At 42.5% G+C, this 25,002-nt stretch overlaps 1 protein-coding gene across 1 annotated transcript; it reads right to left on the bottom strand.

Annotated features, from left to right (window-relative positions):
• Positions 1 to 6,505: 6,505 nt before the first annotated feature.
• LOC124613715 (cell death-inducing p53-target protein 1-like) lies at positions 6,506 to 23,219 on the bottom strand. Its single transcript, XM_047142435.1, has 5 exons — positions 23,069 to 23,219; positions 19,537 to 19,739; positions 12,338 to 12,482; positions 9,070 to 9,205; positions 6,506 to 6,886 (listed from the first exon to the last, which is right to left on the bottom strand). Exons 1-5 carry the CDS (start codon positions 23,217 to 23,219, stop codon positions 6,784 to 6,786), a joined length of 738 nt encoding a protein of 245 aa, XP_046998391.1. The 3' UTR covers positions 6,506 to 6,783.
• Positions 23,220 to 25,002: the final 1,783 nt, after the last annotated feature.

Here is a 25,002-nt window from a genome sequence, read left to right as displayed (position 1 = left end):
TTAATACTCCAAGTTATTGTGTGTACTTGTTCAATAATTTTTCCTTCTTCCATCACTTTACTTTAACCTACTTTTTCTTCATTCCCAGGTTTAGATGCCTCTACATATTTAAAAAAAAAGAACGACATTTAATACTAATAATCCCATTATCTCAATCATGCAATTCCTCTACACGTAGTGTCACATCCATACACACTGTGCGCCTATTTTTAAACCGTACAAGTTATATTATTCGAACAAATTAATCACGACATAGCTCAAATCGTCACTATCATCGTCAATTATAGCCTACTCAACACAATTTATCGATCCCTGCTGGCATTCCTCTAGGGCTGCATTTCCTTTATCGGTAACTAGGGTGAAAGAAAGGGAATGCCACACTGATACTCTTACGACGATGTCCCGCTTCCCTGGAACGCTCCCTCCGTAACATGTCCCTCTTCCCTGGAACGCTCCCTCAGTAATCCGGACAAAATTTCCGCTCCCCGTCTGCTCTCAAAGGGATGGGTCTAAAAATGGAGCATAGATTACGACGCGCAAAGTGCAGTCTTTGAGAACAAGAGCACTTCGTGACCTTTACACTTAATTTCAAACCTTTACAAGACTTTCTCGTTGACATCACCACAAAATGATGAAACGAGAAATTTATCTGGCTTACTACATTTTCTCTGTTCATACAGTGACACTGCCGCATCAGGCATGACCTTTAACATGATTACTTCTGTTGCTAACCTTTTGGGACACATTTTGAACATACTGTAGTATTCCGGTATATCACTAAATGTGCCTACAAGAATTTATAACTACGATACGTAGTTCAGGAGATGTGACGTCAAACACTGAGTTGCTCAAAAAAGAAAATGCAGTGTGAAATTCGCTAGGGGTACTGCTGAAGTACGTCTGAAATATAATTACGTGTGCGACTTGCAAGTAAAGCCACTTTTAAAATGATTCTCCTAAACTCTGGGTCTTGGTACACATCACTATCTGGAAAGAAATAGTGTAGGAGTAAGGGCCAGCAACCTCCTATTGGGGTGGGGGTGATGACGTGGAGAGAGATGGAACGCGAGGTAATGGACGGAGAGGGAAAAGGATGAGATTGACAGAGTTATGACGGAGAGGATGAACTAATAAAAGATTTGAATAAATTCATTCTCTGTCAACCCGAAATACCTAGCTAATATCTGTACTCGAATTTTAATAGACAGACATTCCATTAAGCCATTGTTTTGATGCCCTTTACTATCTTGAAATATATCTACTGAAACATTAGCCACTTTCACGTAACTCGTGCGTCCATTATAAAAGAATCTAACCGCATTAATGTAGGGTTTGAAGTCAATTTGGTATCTTAATTGCGTAGGCTTCCGCGGCCAGAGTCAGTCAACAGAAGAGTTTTTATGTCGACTAATTTGGTATCTGTTAATTTTTGTACGGGGAAAAGGTAATTGGTTAAGTTCCGAGCATCGAAATCATGCCTTTCCTATCCACTTACACGGTCTGTCTTTTACTCTGTACAAAATATTTTCTTAACGAGAGCCCACACTCCTCCCTGCCCACTGGCTTCTGAAACTGCACAACGTCTGGAAAATATGTGACGCACCCACAAGACATGGCCCGATGTCACTTTAGCTTCGTACTCGTGCACGACATCATCGTGAGTGTACATAATTTGAGCCGCAATTCTGCATGTTATTGTTCAGTGGGATTACCATATTTCTAGTATAAAACGGGGGGGGGGGGGGGTAAACAGCGTTAAATGTTATCACTGAAGGAGACAGATGCCACGTACTTACGTGAAAGTATCAGCAACTGAAAGGGGCCTCGTTTAGGATCTTCGTCTGGCAGGCTCGTCGAATCGTGCAAAGCAGTTTGTGGAGCATTCGGACATGACAGTGGCCCCATACGTTGGACTGTATAGGAATTTGAGGGTAAACATCTCGTCGTGAAGGTCCTGGTGGACTACGTCTGAGCACGACAAGTAAGGGTCGCCGTGTTACGGACAAAGCTCACCGTAGCCCCTTTACATCCGCGCCTGCCTTCCGACAAGTAAAGGATCCCTTGCAACACTCCGTTTTATCCCGGATCGTTGCTCCGAGACTAGCAGCGGCCGGTGTAGAAAATTACTCCCGTTACCACCACGCCGTACACTTTGTTTGCAGTGGGGCCGTGACGGTTAAGGAGTGTACAACTGTTGAGTGACGTCCTACTGAGTTCAGTGATGAGTTGTGGCTGTGCACTGCTGCAGGTACCCATCGCCGGCGACCTGGGGAGAGATACCAGTGTTCCGACGTTTTCGAGAGGCACGGCGGTGTTACACATGACGTAATGGGGTGGTGAGCTATCGGGTATGATAACGTCACTTTCGCTAGGGACTGACTGAAGTGACGGCACAACGGTATGTCTCAACATTCTGCGGGCTCATTTGTTACCTGTCATGCAACAGTTTTGTGTTATGTTATTCAGCAGGACGCTGATCGTCCAAAAATGGCACGTGTCTAAATTAACTGTATGTGTGATGTTGAGGCATTTCCGTGGCCTGCAGTGTCATATCTTTCGCCGGCAGAACACGAGTGGGACCAGCTCGGAAGTCTGCTTCGTCCTAGTGCGAGTATCCAAAATATCGCTGACCAGTTACAACGACTTGCCTCTGGAGAGGATGTAACGGCTCTATGACGTTCCTTCAAACCTCATCTGTGAGTTCATCCAGGCCAGAGAGACTGGAAGGAGTTCGTTGTAAATTTGTCTACTCCGTAATCCCTGTGATAACATCAAATACACTCTCAACCAGTGCGGTTTGGTTTGGGCACTTCGGCCGAGTGATGAGCACTTCTGAGTGGCGCGCAAGGGGTCCGGGTTCGATTTTCAGCTGTGTAGAATATTTTATCTGCTCGGGGACTCCTTACGCCGCTGTAATCGTTTCATCATCAGAATCATCGACTTCCACGTCGCTCATTGTGGCGTCAACTGAAAAGACTTGGTGGCCCAACATCCATAGGTGGAACCTCCGAGCCATTAATGCCGTACTTTCCATTTCGTTTCATTGTCAGGCTGCGTATTTATGAACGTTACTGTTTTACTCTTCCAACTCGTCAGAAACGACAGTAACATCTATAAATATACCATTGCGGCACAGGAAGAAGTGAAGTTTTCAGTCAGAAGAAAGTTTGTCCATCTCTACAGTTACAGAAATATTTTAACAAAATAAAATTACCATTAAACCTAACTGATATCTGATTGGTAACTGCTTTCACTTCAATTCATAGAAATTTCTGAATGTGGAATAATTCCCCTATGAACCATGGACTTTGCCGTTAGTGGGGAGGCTTGATTGCCTCAGCGATACAGATAGGCGTACCGTAGGTGCCACCACAACAGAGGGATATCTGTTGAGATGCCAGACAAATATGTGGTTCCTGAAAAGCGCAGAAGCCTCTTTAGTAGTTGCAGGGTCAACAGTCTAGATGATTGACTAATCTGGCCTTGTGACATTAACCAAAACGGCCTTGCTGTGCTGGGACAGAACGGCTGAAAGCAGGGGTGGGGGGGGGGGGAGAACAGACGTAATTTTTCCCGAAGGCATGCAGCTTTACTGCATGGTTAAAGTACGATGGCGTCCTCTTGGGTAAAATATTCTGGAGGTAAAATAGTCCCCCTTCGGGTGTCCTTGCGGGGACTACTCAGGACGACATCATCAGGAGAAAGGAAACTGGCGTTTTACAGATGAGAGCGTGGAATGCCAGATCCCTTAATCGGACAGGTAGGTCAGAAAATTTAGAAAGGAAAATGGATAGGTTAGAGTTATAGTAGGAATTAATGAAGTTCGGTGGCAGGAGGAACAAGGGTTTGGACAGCTGAATACAGGATCGTAAATACAAAATTAAATAGGGGTAACGCAGGAGTTTGTTCCATAATGACTAAAAAAAGAAAAAGGAACTGTGATAAGCTAATATGAACAGCATTGTGAACGCATTGTTGTAGCGAAGACATACACGAAGCCCACGCCTACCGCAGTAGTATAAGTTTACATGCCAACTAACTCCACAGATGAAATTGAAATGTATGACGACAAAAGAAATTACTCAGATACGGAGGGGAGACGAAAATTTAACAGGCATGAGGGTACTGGAATTCGATAGTAGCGGAAGGAAGAGAAGGAAAAGTAGTAGGTGAATACGGAATGGGGGTGAGAGGAAGCCGCCTGGTAGAATTTTGCACAGAGCGTCACTTAATCGTAGCTAACACTTTAAGGTTGTATACATGGAAGAGGCCTGGAGACACTGGAAGCTTTCAGATTATATAATGGTAAGACACAGCTTTAGGAACCAGTTTTTAAATTGTAAGATAGATATATCCAGGGGCAGATGTGGACTCTGCCCACAATCTGTTGGTTATGAACTGTAAATTAAAACTGAAGAAGTTGCAGAACGGTGAGAATTTACGGAGATGGGACCTGGATAAACAGGAAGAACCAGAGTTTGTATATAGTTCCAGAGAGAACATCTGGGAACGATTGACAAGAACGGGGGAAAGAAGAACAGTAGAAGAAGAATGGGTAGCTTTGAGTGATGAACGATCTACAGGACGTGCAAAATGGCGAAGCAGGCATGGCTAGAGGACAAATGCAAGGATATAGAGGCATTTAACACCAAGGGTAAGTTAGATACTGCCTACAGGAAAATTAAGGAGACCTTTGGAGAAAAGAGTACCATCTGTATGAATATCAAGAGCTGAGATGGGGAACCAGTCCTAAGCAAAGAAGGGAAAGCAGAAAGGTGGAAGTAGTATATAGGGGGTCTATACAAGGGCGATGTACATGAGGGCAATATTACCGAAACTGAGGAGGACGTATATGAAAATGAATTTTGAGATACGATAATGCGTCAAGAATGTGACGGAGCACTGAAATACCCAAGTCGAAACAAGGTTCTGGGAGTAGCGAACATTCCATTAGAACGGCTGACAGTCTTGGGAGAGCCAACCGGTGACAAAACTACCATCTGGCGAGCAAGATATACGAGACAGGTGAAACCCTCAGAATTCAAGAAGAATCTATTAATTCCAGTCCCAAAGAAATCTAATTCAGACAGGTATGAAAGTTACCTATCAGTTTAGCAAGTCACGGCTGCAAAATACTAACACTAATCCTATACAGAAGAATGAAAAAACTGGTAAAGCTGACCTCGGGGAAGATCAGTTTGGATTCCATAGAAATGTTGGAACACGCGAAGCAGTACTAACCCTACGACTTATCTTAGAGGATAAGTTAAGGAAAGGCGAACCTGCGTTTCTATCATTTGTAGACTTAGAGAAAGCTTTTGACAATGTTGAAGTGAATACGCTCTTTCAGAGCGAAACTACCTACAATTTGTACGGAAACCAGATAGCAGTTACAAGAGTTGAGTGGCATGAAAGGGAAGCAGTGGTTGAGAAGGGAGTGATACAGGGTTGTAGCCTATCCCGAATGTTACTGAATCTGTATATGGAGCAAGCAGTAAAGGAAGCAAAAGAAAAGTTTGGAGGAGGAATTAAAAACCCATGGAGAAGAAATAAGAACTTTGAGGTTCGCCGATGACATTGTAATTCTGTCACAGACAGGAAAGGACCTGGAAGAGGAGTTGAACGGAATGGTCGGTGCCTTTAGAGGAGGATACTAGATGAACCTCAACAAAAGCAAAACGAGTATAATGGAATGTAGTCTAATTACGTTGGGTGATTGTGATGCAATTAGATTAGGAAATGAGAAAGTAGTAGAGACGTTTTGCTATTTGGTGAGAAAAGTAACTGATGATCGAAGTGGATATAAAATGTGGACTGGCTATGGGAAGGGAAGTATTTACGAAGAAGAGGAATTCGTTAACATCGAGTATAGATTGAAGTGCCAGGAAGTCGTTTCTTAAGGTATTTGTATGGAGTTTAGCCGTATATGGAAGTGAAACGTGGACCATGAATAGTTTAGACAAGAGAAGCAGCTTTTGAAATGTGGTGCTACAGAAGAATGCTGAAGAATAGATGGGTAGATAACATAACTAATGAGGAGGTATTGAATAGAATAGGAGGGAAGAGAAATTTGTGACAACTTTACTAGAAGAAGGGACGGCTTCGTGGGACATATTCTGAGGCACGAAGGAATCACAAATTTAGTATTGGAGGGAAGCGTGGAGGGTAGAAATTGTGCAGGGAGACCAAGAGATGAATATACTAAGCAGATTCAGAAGGATGTAGGTTGCAGTATTTACTTTTAGATGATGAAGCTTGCACAGGATAGAGTAGCATGGAGAGCTGCATCAAACCAGTTTCCGGACTGAATATTAGAACGAAGGGGAATAATTCTAAAAAAATGCGTAACACATTCCGGTGAAAGATTCTGTGATGTCATTTTCCCTGAGCGATTATTATAACCTTAAAATATTCATTCCACACATCATACTGAGGTACAGCAATTATGATCGCGTGCTTCGAAATAACTAAGCCATTCAACACTGTCTGAAGAACATCGTGGCCATTTTAGCAATAATACAGTATTTATTTCAAATAATAGTAATATTTACAAAATGAATAAATACATAGAACATTTTAACTTATAAATATACAGTACGACTTAGGAATCAGCACACGTAGACGGTACGTGAATAGTACCGGTGGCTCGCAGCCACGAGCCCTGTGAGTGTATCGCAGCGTGGCCGGAGATGATTCAGCACGCAGCCCTCTCGGAGCGGAAATGGGTCCCCACCCTCGACGTGACAGGCATGAACGAGACCGCAGGCTCGGTGCAGCCCGCCGTTACGCCATCGATTGGCCGATGTAGGCGTTGCAGTTGGGGCAGAAGTGGTCGACTGCGTACGCACACTCGGCACAGTAGGGCACGCACACACACGGCCACAGCCTGCAACACCCAAGTGAGGTCAACTGCTGTCGTACAGGCATTTACACAATAGAACACAGCGCAGGTTCCATTTCCCTGTTGTAAACGCTTCAACGGATAGGAGCTTGAGGTCAGTGATATTTGTACGGAAGGCAAGTAGACGCACAGTGAATTTGTGGAATCATCTAGTGTTCGATCCAATGGAACCCTGCCCTGCATCTCTTTGTGAATATTGAAGTATTGTTTGAATAGCGAGTGGTTTTGTCGGCATATTGTGTTTCATGCGAAAGTCACGCAAATGTTCAATATCTCTCTATCTACAGGTAGTCTAAGAAATAAAATGAATAGCGTATGAGGAAGTAGGAATTGTAGGCTACTTCGACCAGAATCAGTTTCTCAGTGGCTGAGTTGTACGTGACAAATACCAATTTTTGGGTACTGAAATGACTGAAAATCTAAGAACTTTCAGCACTGCAACGCGTCAGCATTTTTAAGTATCGAAATAACTATGAAAAATCCGCCTCGATTGCACAAACTACCTGGTGTTTACCTAGGTTTCAGCGTGGATAACAAAGCCTTCAGAACAAATATAAAACAGCTTGCCTAAATAGGCATAGCCGAAGGCTAAAATCAACACCTATAGCGGCAAGACCCCATAAATTTTTTTTTACAAATACACGGTACATACGTACCAAGTCAATATTATTACTTATCTCAACCCTGTGTGTACTGCCTCGCCCCCAGCTAACGTACGGTGGTCATACGCTCTCCACTGAACTAGGTAGTTTGTGCAATCGAGGCGGATTTTTCATAATTATTTGACTGAAAATCGTTTCTTTTCCTGTTACATTGTGGGTGCTATGCAGGAAGAAATTGTCGCTACCCCTACATATGCCACTGAACTTCTGATTCAATAGTCATGATCACTATGCTAAATCGAAGACAGAGTGAGCAATATTTCTGTTTCTTGGCAGTGGAAGGATATTCATAACAAAAAAATTCCCTTGGCAATGCACAACACTTATTAATGAAAATTTTCTGAGCATCCTGTGACCCTGCCGCGCTAAATGAACAACCCAGTGTCCAAACGTACAGCTCTCTCAATCTCCTCCACTATACAAACTTTGTGAGGGTCCCTGGCCGAAGATTTGATAGGTAGCTGCTTTTGTAAGCATTATCCTCTTTGGGCAAAATATAATTCCTTCGGATTATTCTGATTTATCAGTCTGCTAAGTACATTCCCAGTAATCTATTTACGTTCGTATTGGTCAAACTTAACTTTACTCTTTCAAAAAGGAATCTGCTTACTGTGGAGTGCCGTATTTAGGATGATCGTATGGAAAATTGACTAACTAGAAAATAAGAGATGCTTTTAGTTTCATTTCGCATTAACGTTTAGGTTATTATAGTTTGGTGAAATAGAAAGCTGGAAGAAGTATGTGAAAATAACGATGTGTACTGATCTGCGATCTTTTTTCACACGAGATTTCTACTCGGATATTGGCGTGAATGTCGTTACGATGGGTATACGTTGACTAGGATATGACCCTGCATATTTACGAACAAGTTGCATGGACACAGTGTGCATCTCACGTCATTTTGTGAGCGTTTGTTCGAGAGGTTTAATTACAGGACTAATTGTTTTGAACATGAAGGAAATTAGAGGAGAAAAACAAGCTACGCTGAAGAGTATGGAGGAAGAAACACGTTATGGATCGTGAAGCTTGTCCTGGTGTTATCTTTAAGTTATTTCAGCAAGCGAGGTAAAGCAGGAATTTGAATGGACAGACGGAAATTAGAGTTCCTGAAATGAATTCAGTATACAGCGAAAAGTTGATCATCATTAATTACTACATCCTGTGTAAGGAAAATCCTAAGGACTCCATCAGTACTACAATGTGTGTTAGGATAAATGATTTCGTAACTTGGCAGCTTGTAACAGCTTCGAAACGTTTAAATGTAAGAATAATCCCTTAGTAAGAAGACTAATCACAATTTCATATCTCGTCTTAGTATGTTACACTGCGCACGTTGGCACGACCCATCAATAAAGGTGCAGAGTCTGCAAACAATGTGATTCGTGACATTGGTATTCACCAGTGTACGTGTTTAACCTTACTGGTGAGGTCAACATCACGGGCGTGTTAGTAATATAGGTGTGTGCCACAGATTTAAGCTGTCCCAAGATAACCACAATTACTCACCCGAATATGCACAGCAGCAGCGCCAGCAAGTGCGTGTTTGTGGATGGCTTCGACGACGTCCTGGTCACTATGGTGGCTCGACACGCGGGACACTCAGTTGTACAAGGGTCTGTGCCCAGCATTAGAGGCGCCACCACTGCAACGGTAAAGACAAGGCATCAGTTTAAACCTTAGAGAGTGGAGAACTAGGTAATAGCGTTTTGGTAGTCTGTATTTAGCGGGGTAGCCATATGTATACGGTTGTTTTTGTACCTACTTTGCGTCAGGCAGTGTGTGGTTGCACGAATCACCGTTTCATATCATCATCATCATCATCATCATCATCATCATCATCATCATCATCATCATCATCATCATCATCATCATCATCATCATCATCATCATCATCATCATCATCATCATCATCATCATCATCATCATCATCATCATCATCATCATCATCATCATCATCATCATCATCATCATCATCATCATCATCATCATCATCATCATCATCATCATAATAATAATAATAATAATAATAATAATAATAATAATAATAATAATAATGTCTTTTGCAAGAATAAATATACCAGCACGTATTGAAGCTAAGTGATTAGAAAATAATAGTAGTATCAGTAATTCGAACTTCAGTAAAGGGCTGTTCTTTATGGTCCTTGTGTTTTATAGGTGATACTTTGAACTTTCCGCATTTTAACAGTGATAAATTTAGCTTTGTAATGGATGAATTTAGTCACTGAACTGATGGCTTACCGTGGTTATTGCTTGCTGCGGAGATACTGAGAATATTGATGGCCTTGAGAGTTAATCATCATAAATTAAATGTAAGCTTTTAGCTCAAATGGCTCTGAGCACTAATGGACTTAACTTCTGAGGTCATCAGTCCCCTAAAACTTAGAACTACTTAAACCTAACTAACCTAAAGACATCACACACATCCATGCTCGAGGCAGGATTCGAACCTGTGACCGTAGCGGTCGCGCGCTTCCACACTAGCACCTAGAACCGCTCGGCCAACCCGACCGGTTAAGTTTTTAGTGCTGGCATTGATACTTCGTATTATTATTCTATGATGACTTTTGTATTGAGGACCCATTGATGTCTTAAGATCGATTAAAAGTAGCTATTTATGTGTGAAAGAATCCGTTGTATTTAAAATTTAAACTTAGTGATTTGACTCTACAGTATCAAAAATAAAGAACCCTGATTAAAAGAACACTACATATTGTCGTTGCCAAAAGCAGAGAAGCGATTCTTGCTGTTTTAGCTCTCAGCGGCAGTCTGGGATTATCTCTGTCTGAGGCATCCTTGTGGATGTCTGAGCCGCAGTTCAATTGCGTAGCTCCGCTCTGAGCTAAATATCTCTCGTGCTGTGGGACTTAAATTTTTCTCTGCGACATCATTCAGGCCCAAGGAAACGTCCAAAAAGAGTTTAATTTTCTTATATATTTTGTCGATTTATGATACTGTTTTAAGAATACCGCAATCGATATCCTTGCCAGATAAATACCGAGCAGCAGACGTCAGCTGGTTATCTGTACGTTCTAGAACTTTCTGCATTCTCCCGCCTCTTTCCGGCGGACTGGACATTGTGTTGTCAGTAACTAAAATTAGTACAATCGAAGTGAAAAGTGTTATTTCAACGTTTAAAGACTAATAAATCAGTATCAGATGTTATCTTTCATTGAGAGTGACATTAGCCTATTTAATGATTCGTTAGCTAGTAAAGAATTAGTTATGCCAAGTGCAATGTGGCTGCAGTTTCGTTTTTTATGTTGTCGTGGCAGAAGTAAGCTTCTCTCTGTCCATAATCGGATGCCAGCCAATAGCAACACGGTCAGAATGCTTGAAATTAAGGGCCAAGAGCTCACACTGTACTAATTGTGTTGTACTTAAAAAGGAGCCAGTTGGCTATGTTTCGTCAATGAATGTTCTTGATTTGTATCGTAACCAGTTTCCGAAAATTATGTCCATTCTAGATCACCGTATTCATGTTTCTTACGGGGAGACAAACGCGAGTACATGAGCAGATGAAGTTTATTGACATTGGCAAGAACTGTCACCGTGTGTACAGCAAATTATGAATCTAGTCTCAAAAATGGAGATAAGAGGTTAAAAATACTTCCTGGTATAGTACGAAGCAGGAGACATGTTTTTCAGGCAGAACAGAATGTAGGAATCTTTATTGCACTTTTATGTGCATTAGCATGGGTAATTGAAATCTGTTGTAGCATGAACATAGACCATATGAAAGAGGCCAGGGAGAGGTAATGCTGTCTCCATCTTGAATGTTGGCTTGACCACTCAGTGCTTTACTACGGATGGTTCTATTAAAGGTGGCATGACGCTTTCCACAAACGTTTGAACGGCCTTACCTAGCAATTTTTAGGCGGATCTGCATTCTAGGTTGCAGTCTGAGACACGACCGAAGTTTTAATTTTTCATATTACCAACTTTTTACTACAGCGAAAAAAGCGGTAACTCACAGAAATTTCACGTTTTACATGTGTGACAATTAGCTTCATAACGTTTTCCTCAAAAGGGAGAAATACGTAATTACACAGTGTGAACACAGTGTAACTATCTTAACTCTTTGTGTAACAAATTAGGAATTTGTCCCAAGCAGGGACGAAGGCGTGAAATATTGACGCAGCGCATTATTACTATTACCATTTTTATTTTGCACGGAGAAATTTCATTGAAACTAATATGTTAGGCGCTTCCACCTCCAAAACTTGAACAGAAATTGGACTCAAAAGTGCCGATTGTTTGTATCTACTCTTTAGTTTCCTTTGCAAGCACGTATTTCTGCTTACTGTTCGAAGGCACTGATCTTTTGTGACCATAAGAAAAGTTACGTATACGCTTTCTGCTTCCGTGCTATTCAGAACTATGCTTAATTATGCACTGTTCGCCCATTGTGTTGAGAGGCATCGACAGCCCAGAGCATGTGAGAATGGCCGTTGATATCAGTCTCTTGCGACATTACGAAAAATACATTACTTCAGTCCCTCGAGTATTCATGCGTCCCTCGTCCACATCTCGAGGAACTCTGCCTGTCAAGGACACTTCAGCATGCGCAGCGCGCTGTCTTACTTTACGTAACCAGAAAAATTACTGCTTCACGGGCTTCTAAGCGATTAGTTGCTCTAAGGACGGAGGAAAATTACCAGCAGCTTCGTTGTCGTGAACAGCACAGGGGTACACATGGAATATACATCGCTAACCAGTCTCAGACGATGAAAAATGGGTATGTGGTGATAAATACCTGTGATGTGTTGTTGGACGTATCCAGGTTGTGGTGGGGGCGGGCCGTAAGGCTGCGCTTGAGGTGTCTGTGTGTACGGTGGTGGCTGCGTCGGCGGCGCCTGGAACCCATATGGGGGTGGCTGGCTCTTGTTTGGCTCCATATTCTGTTGGGAAAACAGCAGGAATTTTGTAATTAACATCTTATGACCGGATTTTACAATAAAAAAGGCAATGTAAAGTACTGCTTAAGGGATGAGACTGCACGTCCTCTGGCAGACTATTTATTACATATTTCAGTTGTAATAATTATCTGGCTGTTTCACCTATCACCTCGTCCGATGTCCACAAAGAATGGTAACACATGCATCGGCAGAAATGCTTGCGCTGTATTTCTCAAATCTAAGCACATTACTAACTTAAAATTTAACCATAAGAACTGGAAACATACAGGATGAACCGTAACTCTACCGACAAACTCCCAGAGATTTCATAAAGAACTAAAATAAGAAAAATGAACATGAGATGTGGGCACTTTCCCAGTAGAATAAATGTGTTTCTTTAGTTGAAAATGACCAACTGCACATAGTTCTTTATGTATCCATTTTAGAGCCCATGTTTAATTTACTTTTATCTTGTTGTGGTCCATATTGCCACCTGTGAGCGTTTGGTCGGTTCGTCAGCAGAGTTCTCGTTCACCCCACATACGAACAACGTTCTTAAAGGAAGAATAAATGTTAACTAGATAATCTTTATCTAAGCGTGTACTCCAGGACATAAGGATTCAAACTAAACAAAATTTCTAAAAAGCCTTAGTTAATATTCTTTGTGCATGCACCTTCTGCATTTTACTTGAGCTCAATATTTTCCATTGATTGGGCAAGTGTGTGTCAGATTCATTCCTAAAATTTGCTGAAGCAGTTCTTTTAATAGTGTCTTATGGCTGCGTTGAACATCATCTTCAGGTGCCTGTTGAGTTCATCCCACGAATCTGTAAGATTAATACCTGATGGTCGTACAGCAGCAACTGAAGATAGGTAGTTTCTACAGAACCCTTCAGATTGTCTCCTAGCAGGCATGCACTATATCATCGAAAGTAACTGAACACAGAATTACGAGGAACAGCCCCACAACTTCATACCATCTCCTCCGTACTTCATTGTTGGCGTTGCGTTTGACAGAAGTTTAACTAATGAAGAGGTATTGAAAAGAATTGGGGAGAAGAGGAGTTTGTGGCACAACTTGACTCGAAGAAGGGATCGGTTGGTAGGACATGATCTGAGGCATAAAGGGATCACCAATTTAGTACTGGAGGGCAGCGTGGAGGGTAAAAATCTTAGAGGGAGACCAAGATATGAATACACTAAGATTCAGAAGGATGTAGGCTGCAGTAGGTACTGGGAGATGAAGCTTGCACAGGATAGAGTAGCATGGAGATCTGCATCAAACCTGTCTCAGGACTGAAGACTACAGCTACAACCTTCTTCACACACTGGCAATGCTAAATACTGCTATCGGATTAACGCAGCGTATTGGCAATATTGATCACTCTAAATCAAGCATTCTCAGTCATCCATTGTCCGGTGGCGTCGCTCTTTACACTACCTGTAGCGTAGCTTACCACTAACTACAGAAGTATATAGCTGGTCATTATACCCAATTCTAAATCCCTGCGCACAGTAAGTGTTAATTGGACTGATGACAGTACTTTGGAACCCTCGAACGGTTCTTTCCGCTGATTTCATGCGGTTTTTAGCTGTAGTTGTTCCTTCGTTTTTACGCAAGCACACCACCAACCTCCAATTTTGGTAGCTTTAGAAGGGTTGAAACATCTCTGATCGATTTATTATACAGGTGACGTCGAATGATTGGTCCATGTTTGTTTGGGGGAGTGGAACGAACAGCAAGGTCATCACTCCCATGACCCATGGTAGCAGAAATCAAGGGAGGGCAGCAAGCACAGTCCAGTCAAGGGGAAGGGGTTAAGCGCAGACAGAGGTTAAAATGGACGTTAGGGCAGTAGGAAGAGGAAATAACAGGAGGGGTTGAGTGGAAATAGGGAGAGCAGGGGTGTCCCGGAACCGGTACTGGTTGTGGGGCACCAAATCGCCAGAGACCCGTCCCGACACCCACACCGTATATCGTAATCACGATACAACGGGTATACCGGGGAAATAAGACAAGCGAAGGGGAAACAAAACAGCGCAACAGACCAGACAAAATGTAGTGAAAGGCGGGGAGAACCTGGGCGGCGCGGAGGCCTACGCTACCTGAAGTATTCCTATTCAGAAGGAAAATTCAAGGACATACTGAGAATACAAGCCACTTTCGTGACGAAAATCGAAGACAGACGTAACCATGCTACCGTCATCGTCCCGTCGTCCGCCAACACACAAAAAAAGTGGAAAGGCATTTAGTGCAACGACCCGGAAGATGGGGTAGTCCTTGTTCAGTGTCAAGGAACTCTCCTGATCGACTAATTGTACTGTTATTGCTTCTTTATACTGGCGGTAAGCCTCTCCTGACATCTAAACGTCATTTCCAATTTACATAGGAATGTCCGGATACTTTTTACCATACAGTGTACGTCGGAAGTTTCTAGGTCTGCGACACTTTTTAATGTCTGAATATCTTTTAATACTGAAAATTCTTCATTGCATCTACTACGAAGGCACGTGTTCAGTTACTTGCACCTACTTGATGCTTGGACCACCACATACTGCCCCTGTCTATATTTGAAAAAATTTCATCTTGTTTGGAATGCTCATGATAGTCAACCCATTTTTGTTTTCTTCCCTCCCCCGTAAAACTGTTGTACTTAAAAACCCACTGGAAGGTCTTTAACTTGCTGCACACGTATCGGACAACGTATCATACAAACTTGTGCCGTCTTGGAATGCGTTGTTGCATTTTACTAGATTTAGCGAGTCGTCTTTGTTATTTAACTGAAAAAGTTGTGATTTATGGTTCTACGTTTAATTTTGATTTGAAAATGGTATATTAGTGTCAGTCTGGAAGATCACCGGTGGGATCGACGTTTGAGGAAATCGCTATGGATGCAGAGCGGAGAAATTAAGTGCGTCATTACACTTTTTTCCAACGCACCACGTAAACGAAATGAGCTACTAGACAGGCACAACTTTAAAGCATGCCATAGCTCGTCAAATGAGTGGTGTGCATAGAATGATCAAGGGAGTACTTTCTGACTAACGGCTACACTTTTTTTAAAGAGACAGGCTGAGGGAGATGTTGCCCGAAAAGAACGTAAAATGAAATAAATATTGTCAGAAACAAATTGTTTGATTTCCAAGACCTGTGTCAATGCGAACTAAATCATTTTGGGCATCAGATCATTATCAAACAATGTAACAGAACTGTATGTTCCCTCAGACATTGCAGCGGTCTCTTCATAGAGTGGAGGACCGCTGCAGAGTCGTTCGAAACTTCGACAGTTTAGTTGTACCGTCTCATACTGGCGTCGCTAATATTCAATATTATTTCATTAGAATATTGAGATGTTTTATGAGAGTCATAATGGATGGAGTACAAGCGAATTGGCGAAGGTATGTTCCCTGTGAATCTAACCATCCCTTGCCTTGAGTGATTTAGGGTAACTAAAGGTAACTGAAAACTATGCCCGGAGCCTCCCTTCTGAGTCCCCAGTATCTTGACCTCGCTGAACTCCATGAACCGGAGTGATAACGGCAAGCGCATGCAAATTACGCTGTTTGACAAAATAGAAAAAAATTATAGCTTGGTTAGTTTACAGCAACGGAAAGTGTGTAAGCGCACCGGATCAGAAGATCGCCTCACATTCCTCCCCCTGTCCTCCTCACCATCACTAATACCATGAAACGTCACCCATTGCCCTGATAATTACGTCAATTTGTATATGAAAAGAATCCATGAGTTCCTTCACGTATGCCAACTTCAGGAGAAGTCACTCATTAACGATTAGGTGCCGCACAACTACAAATCGGCTGGGATGCTGACAGTTACGCCTCACCGGCTGTTCTCATTGTTCCAGGTATTATGTATGGGTGTAAGATCTGATGATCTAGCAGTCCAGTTGTGGTGACCGATTGTTCATAAAACCTGGAACGTGAACGCTGCTGTCAGTTATGACCGGAATGTCCACCGCATACAAATTATGAAGGGCGCCGACAGCGGTCAAATAATCGCCCTACTTAATTTTCGTGGTAACCTGAGTAGTACGAAAATCATCCACGAAACAGAAACAATGTTTGGCCCTGACCTGCACTACATCCACCACTGAAGAAAATGTCTTATGGAGCGGTAGGCGTTGTCGAAGCTTCTTATCATTTGGAAGGAAGCAAAATCGCGACTCCTCAGACCACATTACAAACCTCCATTGTCTAGTTTCTGTGTTAGGCTCTTTGAAGACATGCTCTTTGATTTGCGGCCGTGAGCAGCGGCCTTTTGCAAAATGCCCTGCCCCTAACGGCAATTTCATGCAGTAACCTTCGCAATGTCCGCTCGGAAACCAGCTGAGAGACAACTGCATTTCCTGAGAAGAGCGTTACTCTTCTGGTTTGAAACAATCACTGACAAGGTGCGGATTTGATCAACGGTCCCTGTCAGAATCATTCTATGACTATTTTTCGTACGTACTATATGGCTGCGAGTGGTTATAGCGTTGTAAGCATGGTGGATGCTTCGCGTTGATACATCCATGTTTAGGGCAGCTTTATCGATGATACAGTCATGGACTCTTCGGAACGTAATAGCATTAGGTCTCGTCTCCACATCGACCTTCCGTAATGCGCATACACTATACAACTGTCTGGCTAATACAGAACACTTGACATATGAGCTGTATAACCACAAATAGTTTGACATCATTTACAGGCCTCCAAAACAGCAGGGCGCACTTTCAACAGAGTGATGTTTTGTGCAGTTATGTTACTATAAATGAACATTGCTTGAGGAGCTATGACGGCCACTTTATCTAAGGAAAATGTTGGCTACTAATAATTCGATATCGCTTCATCGTACAACGACCTACACTTACTGCTGTTCAGTGTGAAAGTTTCTTACGCACTGTAATTGAAAGAATTAGGGAAGTCTGACAGGGACCAGCAGAGTCGTCTCCAGGCTGACTGAAGACATTGTGGAAGGTTCAGGAGAGCGACGCAGTGCGGTGGCGGGCGCCGTTCGATACCAACACCGCCCACAGACACTTGTTGCTACACGACACCCGCCAACATCCTTGCGCAAGTGTCCTCACAATCACTGAGATTAAGCTTCAGTGGAAACCGGTATCAGGCGGTTGGACGAGCACGTCATCGTCTCGTTTTTTCCTGTAGAGACCTTTCCCCGATTCCTTGATATTTCACCACGACGCAGACGGCCACAGAAGTCATCAGGAAGGTGGGGGAGTGTGGGAATCTACTTGTGCTATTTAGAAGCACACGGATATAGTTGTGTAGCCAACTTATACCGACAAAAAAGGGATGATAAGCAGTTTTTCCACTACTTTAATTCGAGACAATACGTTCGATTGCCAATTTTGCAATTTTTAAATGATACCTAGACAGACCTTTTTGGAGTTCGGCTTTATAAATTGTAGCCACGTAATCTGATTTTCTAGAAGTTACTGTACTGACTTCCTTAATTCTCTGGGAGTTTTGGGTAAAAAAAATGTTCTTTTAACATTGAAGAGTTCCATCAGCTGACAAAACCTAAAGTTTCAACAAGTTCCTTAAGGATTGTGGGAATGTAAAGAGGTTGGATGACGTATTCGCCGGCTCAGATGTCATTCCACATTGAGTAAGAATAGTTCAATTTTAAGTTTCAGTTGCTGTCTACTTCACCGCACCCCCCTCCCAATCAAAATTTACAATATAATATCGGCATAAAAATATTGTTAAGCTAGAAATTAAAAAATGTACTTTAAATCTGTATCATTTTCAAGCAAATTTCCGTGTGATTCACTCATGCTCTAGCTTCTTCCGTGTCGATATAGTTAATACCGTTACGGTGCTACAGACTGTTAGATGTTGCCTTCACATCTCAAGAGAGAAAGAAGACTCTCTCTTTGAGTAGATTCACAGAGCTATTAAGAACATTACGTTTTTAAATACCACACAAGCTCCAAGTGGCTCGTTATATGTCAAGTCCATCATCGTGAAGCCGTTCTGTTGCACGAGTAACTATTATTGAGGTTCTGATCAGAAACGCTACAATTTCTTTCCAACTGTTACGCAACTATTAATAATTTCTTTCTAACAATCAAACTCTCAGATTATTTAAATCTTATGATTTATGATACGAATTTCACCTTAACCTTCCCTCCACCACCGCCCCCCCCCCCCCCCCCTCCCGTCCGGTATGTCCAGCAACGCACAAATTAGACGTCAGTATAGCCTGTGTTATTATTTATGGCTTCACCGTATTTGCGCAACGTGTTTGAGCAAATAAGAAATCCGATACTACGTATGACTTTGCTGGGAGAAAGGTGAGCTGTTTTTAAGCCCACATCACGCAAAAACAAGAAGGTAACATTTACAGCTAGTAAGGACAGCACACACACGTCAGCGAAGCCCCCCCACCCCACGGAATGGAAAATTTCGTGCCGTAACGGTAGAGACGGGAAACCTTGTCGCCACAGGCCACAGTTACAAACAAGCTTATTCGTAGGCCTGAAGAAAACAAACGTAACGTCTGTGTCGATCTTAAGAACAGCTGTTTCTCTGCTTGAGTGTTTGGCACAATAGCGATGCCAATACGCTGAACATCTGAATTGCTGTACACCCAAAGGTATTATGGTTAGTGTAAACTGCTAACAAACCATGTCAAAGGTATAGCTTCGAGAAAGTTCTTCGCTGACTACTTTGAGGACGTAGTAATTAACATTATTCGTTGACCTACTTTCACAGTATTAGGAAACCAGCCGACAATTACTTTACACATGACGCTGTATAGCACAAATTTTGCTTTCAGTAACTACTGATAAAGCGCGACTCTTTACTATTGGTGGGCGACACTGAAAGGGGAAATCGTACATGAGCAACCGCACTAGACTTGCGTTTCAAAACTGTCAGACACTAAATTGCTGTAACGACGACATTGAGAGCTGGTACGCTGGGCAGCAACAAACAGACAGGGGGCGTGGGGACTTGCGAGAGAAACGTCTATGAATACGTGGCCGACTGCGTGGCGGATTGGACCGGGTCCGAGCGGCGTGCAGAGTTCACTCACCTGGTCGCTGGTCCTTAGAGCCGGGAGAATAGCAGGCGAAGTGATACGTAGGCGGGCGTACTTGGCAGCGCAACGGAACTCGCAGTACTGGCCCAGCGTCGCGGGAGGCCCGTGATAAGTACGGCGGCGTGGCGCGGCGCGGCGCGGCGTCACGTTATCGCTGACGTCACGCGGGGCGCCCGCTACTGGGAAGCGAAGCGGCCCTGGCGACGCGCCAGCAGGCACACTCAGCGTCACGTGGTGCGAGGTTTCGCCAGCCGCCGCTTTCGTTGCAGCCGGCGCGACTGTTTTCGCCTGGCTATTGTCCTGCAGCGATTCCCAACTTGTCGAGCGCTACCAACACCGACTCAAAGGAAGGGCTCGGCGCTTGTTGGTGACGTCACGTCAGCTAGGCACGGCGAACACCAGGTCTGTTGCAGGCATACTCATAATGGTGGTTTCTCCCTTTCTGACACAGGAAAATGGGAAACTGTAGGCGGTAGTTGACCAACACACATTGTTCTGAGCGATTACTGCAATCAATTAATTGTGCAATTCTTAACAAATAGTGTACTCCTGAGCTTCAATTTCCACCTGTTTTAAGGATTGACATACAAAAACAACATCATGGTCCAGCAGCAACAGAATTCGTGCTTCTTTATCTTATTTGTAAATCTGAGGCAGTTACGTTTGTACTGGGTTGCTTTTACAAGAAACTGCGAACATATTGGTGCACTTCTTTAGGTATCCTCGTTGACTATGGGGTGGGGAGCACTGAATGTTAATGAAATATCTTGCGATTGTACACGTTTGGGGAGGGGGTGGGGGACAGAAGAAGAGGCAAAGAGAGGTAGTTCTTTCATCAATTATTTTTTTTTATCTTGTAAAGCTTCTCCTTTCAGTTGCAAGAGGGGAATATTTATCTTTTCTAATGTGCATGTTTAAAAAAGTTTAAGCTCAGCAGTATTTTCGATGTATGAAGCTAATTTGTTTCCTGTTTAGAATTCCTTTTGTTGAAAACGACTTTAATCTAATGACTTGCAACAGTTGGACGTTTCCACATGTAAATTATTTCACATTTCCAATGACGATGTCAAACGAAAATAAATAAATAAAAGAAACAAGTTAATTGTAGGGGGGGTTGGGGTAAGTATCGATAGCAAAATGGATCATGTAAATATAGTTACTTAAATGTAAAATTTCCGAAGCTTGAAATGGGGCAAAGCATCTTCTCATATTGATCTACGTTTGTTTCGACAGGATTCAGTAATACAGAACTATGATCTTCATTTGTAGCTTTACAATAGCAAGAAAATCTTTCATCTAAATAAAACTGCAGAATCCAAAACAATACCAAACGTTTTGTCCAAAAATAAGAGATTTATAGTGATAAGCACGCCCAGGCGTTTCTGCCTGCAACAGACCTGGCGTTCGCCGTGCCTAGCTGACGTGACGTCACCAAGAAGCGCCGAGGCCTTCCTTTGAGTCGGTGTTGGCGCTACCCGCCCTTCTCCCCCCCCCCCCCTCCTCCAAAGGGGCCATGATAATACTAATTGCGGGAGGGGGGGGGGAGGCTAGCTTGCTAAAACAAAGACGTGTGAATTCAAATTTTGATTAATTTACTGCAAGAAAATCAAGGTATAATGCAATTTTGTCATAATAAAAAATTTTAATTTACCTTTACACTGGCAATAAAAACTTTTAATCCCCTTTTACACTGCTACTATGCACTTATCAATAGGACTGTGCCACCACCTCAGAATACTCCTAATTGTTAACTTTTCATGTTGTTGTTGTTGTTGTTGTCTTCAGTACGGAGACTGGTTTGATGCAGTTCTCCATGCTACTCTATCCTGCGCAAGCTTCTTCGGCTCCCAGTACTTACTGCAACCTACACGTTTCTGAATCTGCTTAGTGTATTCAACTCTTGGTCTCCCTCTACGATTTTTACCCTCCACGCTGCCTGCCATTACTAAATTGGTGATCCCTTAATGCCTCAGAACATGTCCTACAAACCGATCCCTTCCTCTGGTCAAGTTGCGCCCCAAATTTCTTTTCTCCCCAATTCTATTCAATACTACCTCAATAGTTATATGATCTACCCATCTAATCTTCAGCATTATTTGTAGCACCATAAATCTGCATGCCTTCGGGAAAAATTACAACTGTAGTTTCTCCTTGCTTTGAGCCGTTCACAGTACCAGCACAGCAAGGCTGTTTTGGTTAGTGTTACAAGGCCAGATCAGTCAATCATCCAGACTGTTGCCCCTGCAACTACTGAAAAGGCTGCTGCCCCTCTTCAGGAACTACACATTTCTCTGGCCTCTCAACAGATACCACTCCGTTGAGGTTGCACCTACGGTACAGCCGGTTGGCGTGGCCGAGAGGCTCTTGGCGCTTCACTCCGCAACCGCGCTGCTGCTACGGTCGCAGGTTCGAATCCGGCCTCGGGCGTGGATGTGTGTGATGTCCTTACGTTAGCTAGGTTTAAGTAGTTCTAGGTTCTACGGGACTGATGACCTCAGAAGTGCTAAGAGCCATTTGAACCTTTGTTTTTATTTTATTTTATATTATTTTTTGCACCTATGGTACGGCTATCTGTATCGATGAAGCACGCAAGCCTCCCCACCAACGGTGAGGTCCATGGTTCATGGTTCAGTGCTAAATGAAAAACAACTTTTTTAATTACTAGCGGCTCCCAAGGGTCCGGGCTGCAGTTTCCAAAAGAGAATTTAATGAAATAAATGGTAACAATGACTTCTTTTTCTATGTTAAGCCAACGTCTGTATTTTGTCTTCTACGAAGCCAATGCAGAATACTCGATTTCGCAAAGGTAGGGTGCTGAAAATGATAACAGTATAACAAACGTTCTTCTTTTCAGCCCAGGAAACTCATCGATACAGCCATGGCCAGAATTCGAAGAGTGTTTTACTACTAAATTGTCTTTTGAATTTGCGGTGAAGTCTAAGAAGACTTCTTCTTCGCAGTTGAGAGAACTGTGGGAATACAGTTTTCGCGCGCTATCTGTAAGACAGAAAGCAATAGATGGCCATTGATTCTGATTTTGTCAGTATAATAGATCGGTGTAGCGAAACCGCAATAAATTTACATATCCTTAGTAATAGATTATGAGGAAGGGGGAGAAGGCGATGAGAATTATCATTAAAAATTGAGTCGTGAATACTGAAAGGTAGCAAAACCTTGCTCTTGGGGAAGGTTGCCTGCTCTTACGCCAGCTACAATTAGACCAAAGTCCAGAGTCCATTAGTTTATCTGTGACTTAGCACTTCGTTAGTTGAGAAGGAATTCTGTCTGGGAGCACGACATCTGGCTTTAATTGCTCTAGTGAGGAGATATACAGTATCAGCAACAAAATTCGATCGTTTCTCCATCCGTAGAGACGTGTTTATTCTCGTATATACCACTAACAAACCCAATTTCAGTAAAATCGTATTCTCCAAAAAATATAATTTTCCTAAACAACATAACAAAATTACAGTTCATTCACCAATTTTCACATTTAAACACTATTCTGTGTTTAATATTTGCTCACTGCATAACTGAACACAGAAATAATGTTTGAACTTCATGAGATATCCCGTCTGCCGTACAACTGCTTCCAAACTCTCTTGTATATTATCATATATTTTTATTTTTGCTTTGAATTCAAACTCAGTTAGACTGCATTCTTCCTTCAGCTTCATTTTCGAATGTTTCTAATTGATTCTAATTGATTCTTGTTTCTAATTGATTCTTTACAGAGCTAAGATGGGACTAATACCCGATTACTTTTAGCACCGTTGTAAAGAAGACATTCTTTTGCAAGGTTGTTCTATCTTTCGGATCATGGTTTACATTGTTGTGGTTTTCAGATTGATGACTGATTTGACTCAGCCCTCCAGCTAGTCTATCCTGTGGAGGCTCATCATCTCTGGAAAATTACTGAAACCCTCCACCACTTGATGTCTCAGAATGTGTCCTATCAACCCTTTTTGTGTCTAGCTATGCCAGAAATTTCGTTTCTCCCCAATTCAGTTAAATACCTTCACATCAGTTGCGCGGTCTACGCATCTAATCTTCTTCATTCTTCTGTAGCATCCTATTTCAAAAGCTCTCATTCGTACAAGACAAAACTCCAGACAAACACGTTCAGAAAAGACTTCCTAACACTTAAATCCATATACTAAGTTAACAAATTGCTCTTTTTCTTCCTTACCACAGCCAGCCTGCGTTTTGTATCCTCGCTGCTTCTGCCATCATAATTTATTCTGATACCCAAATAGCAAACCTCATTTGCTACCTTTAGTGTCTTATTTCATAATCTAATTCTCCCACCATCACCTGATTTAATTCTACTGCATCCCATAACCCTTGTTGCTGCTCATCTTAAAACATATTTTCAAGACACTATCCATTATGTTTAACTGCTCTTCAAGTCCTTTGCTGACTCTGACAGAATTACTGAGTAATCAGCAAAATTTTAAGTTTTATTCCTTCTGTGGAAATTTGTTTGCCCAAATCTTTCTTTAGTTTCGTTTATTGGTTGCTGAATGAACAGACCGAATAACCGTCTTCAGGTTGAAACTCTCCTTCCGTGTTTGTCTACAAACAGAGGTCCGCCTTGAGCGTAACACAATTTTTATTTTCGAGACATGTTTCGCTGAAGTTTCAGTATCATCAGTGTTTTATTATTATCTAGTTTCTTATGCCGTGGATCTGGATGTTTATATTATTTGATGCAAATGTTTTGTTTCACACTTTACCTAAGAAATCCACATTAGCCGGCCGCGGTGGCCGAGTCGTTCAGTCCGGAACCGCTCGACTGCTACGGTCGCAGGTTCGAATCCTGCCTCGGCCGTGGATGTGTGTGATGTCCTTAGGTTAGTTAGGTTTAAGTAGTTCTAAGTTCTAGGGGACTGACGACCTCAGATGTGAAGTCCCATAGTGCTCAGAGCCATTTGAACCAAATCTACGTTATGTAGCAACAAGAGAGATGATAAAAAACGCACTGATGATGTTGATACTTCAGCGAAACATGTCTGGGAAATAAAAGTAAAAACAAAAACTATGTTTTGCTCAAGGGGGACCTCTCCAAGAACAAATCTAGACTGAATAACATCGATGATAGGCTACAACGCTGTCTCACTTTCAGTCAACACCACAGTCGTCGATAGGTCGACAACCGACACGAGAGGCGGCGTGTAGCTCAGCGACTGTTTCACCAAGAAGTTGCAGCGGTGGCGCCGCCGGAGAAATACGCCGGCTTCACAGCCGAGCGGGAAGTTCCAAGTAAGTTCGACTACCGAGAAGACCGCCTTCCACTTGTGTACATGGCGCTGCTTCTGGGATACCAGTTGAACTACAGGATCTGCCGCCTAAGCCTACTTGTGAAAAGTTGAGTATTCCTCAATAATTGTGTGCGTTCTTGTCACTAATCATTATCAGTGTTTGAGGGTTCTCCTCATTCTCCTCTCATAGCATTGCCCT

The sequence above is a fragment of the Schistocerca americana genome, chromosome 4, assembly GCF_021461395.2.
Source record: "Schistocerca americana isolate TAMUIC-IGC-003095 chromosome 4, iqSchAmer2.1, whole genome shotgun sequence".
In the NCBI taxonomy this organism is placed as follows: Eukaryota; Metazoa; Arthropoda; class Insecta; order Orthoptera; family Acrididae; genus Schistocerca; species Schistocerca americana.
Note: the sequence above shows the minus strand (reverse complement) of the source record. Positions and strands in the feature narration are given on the sequence as shown.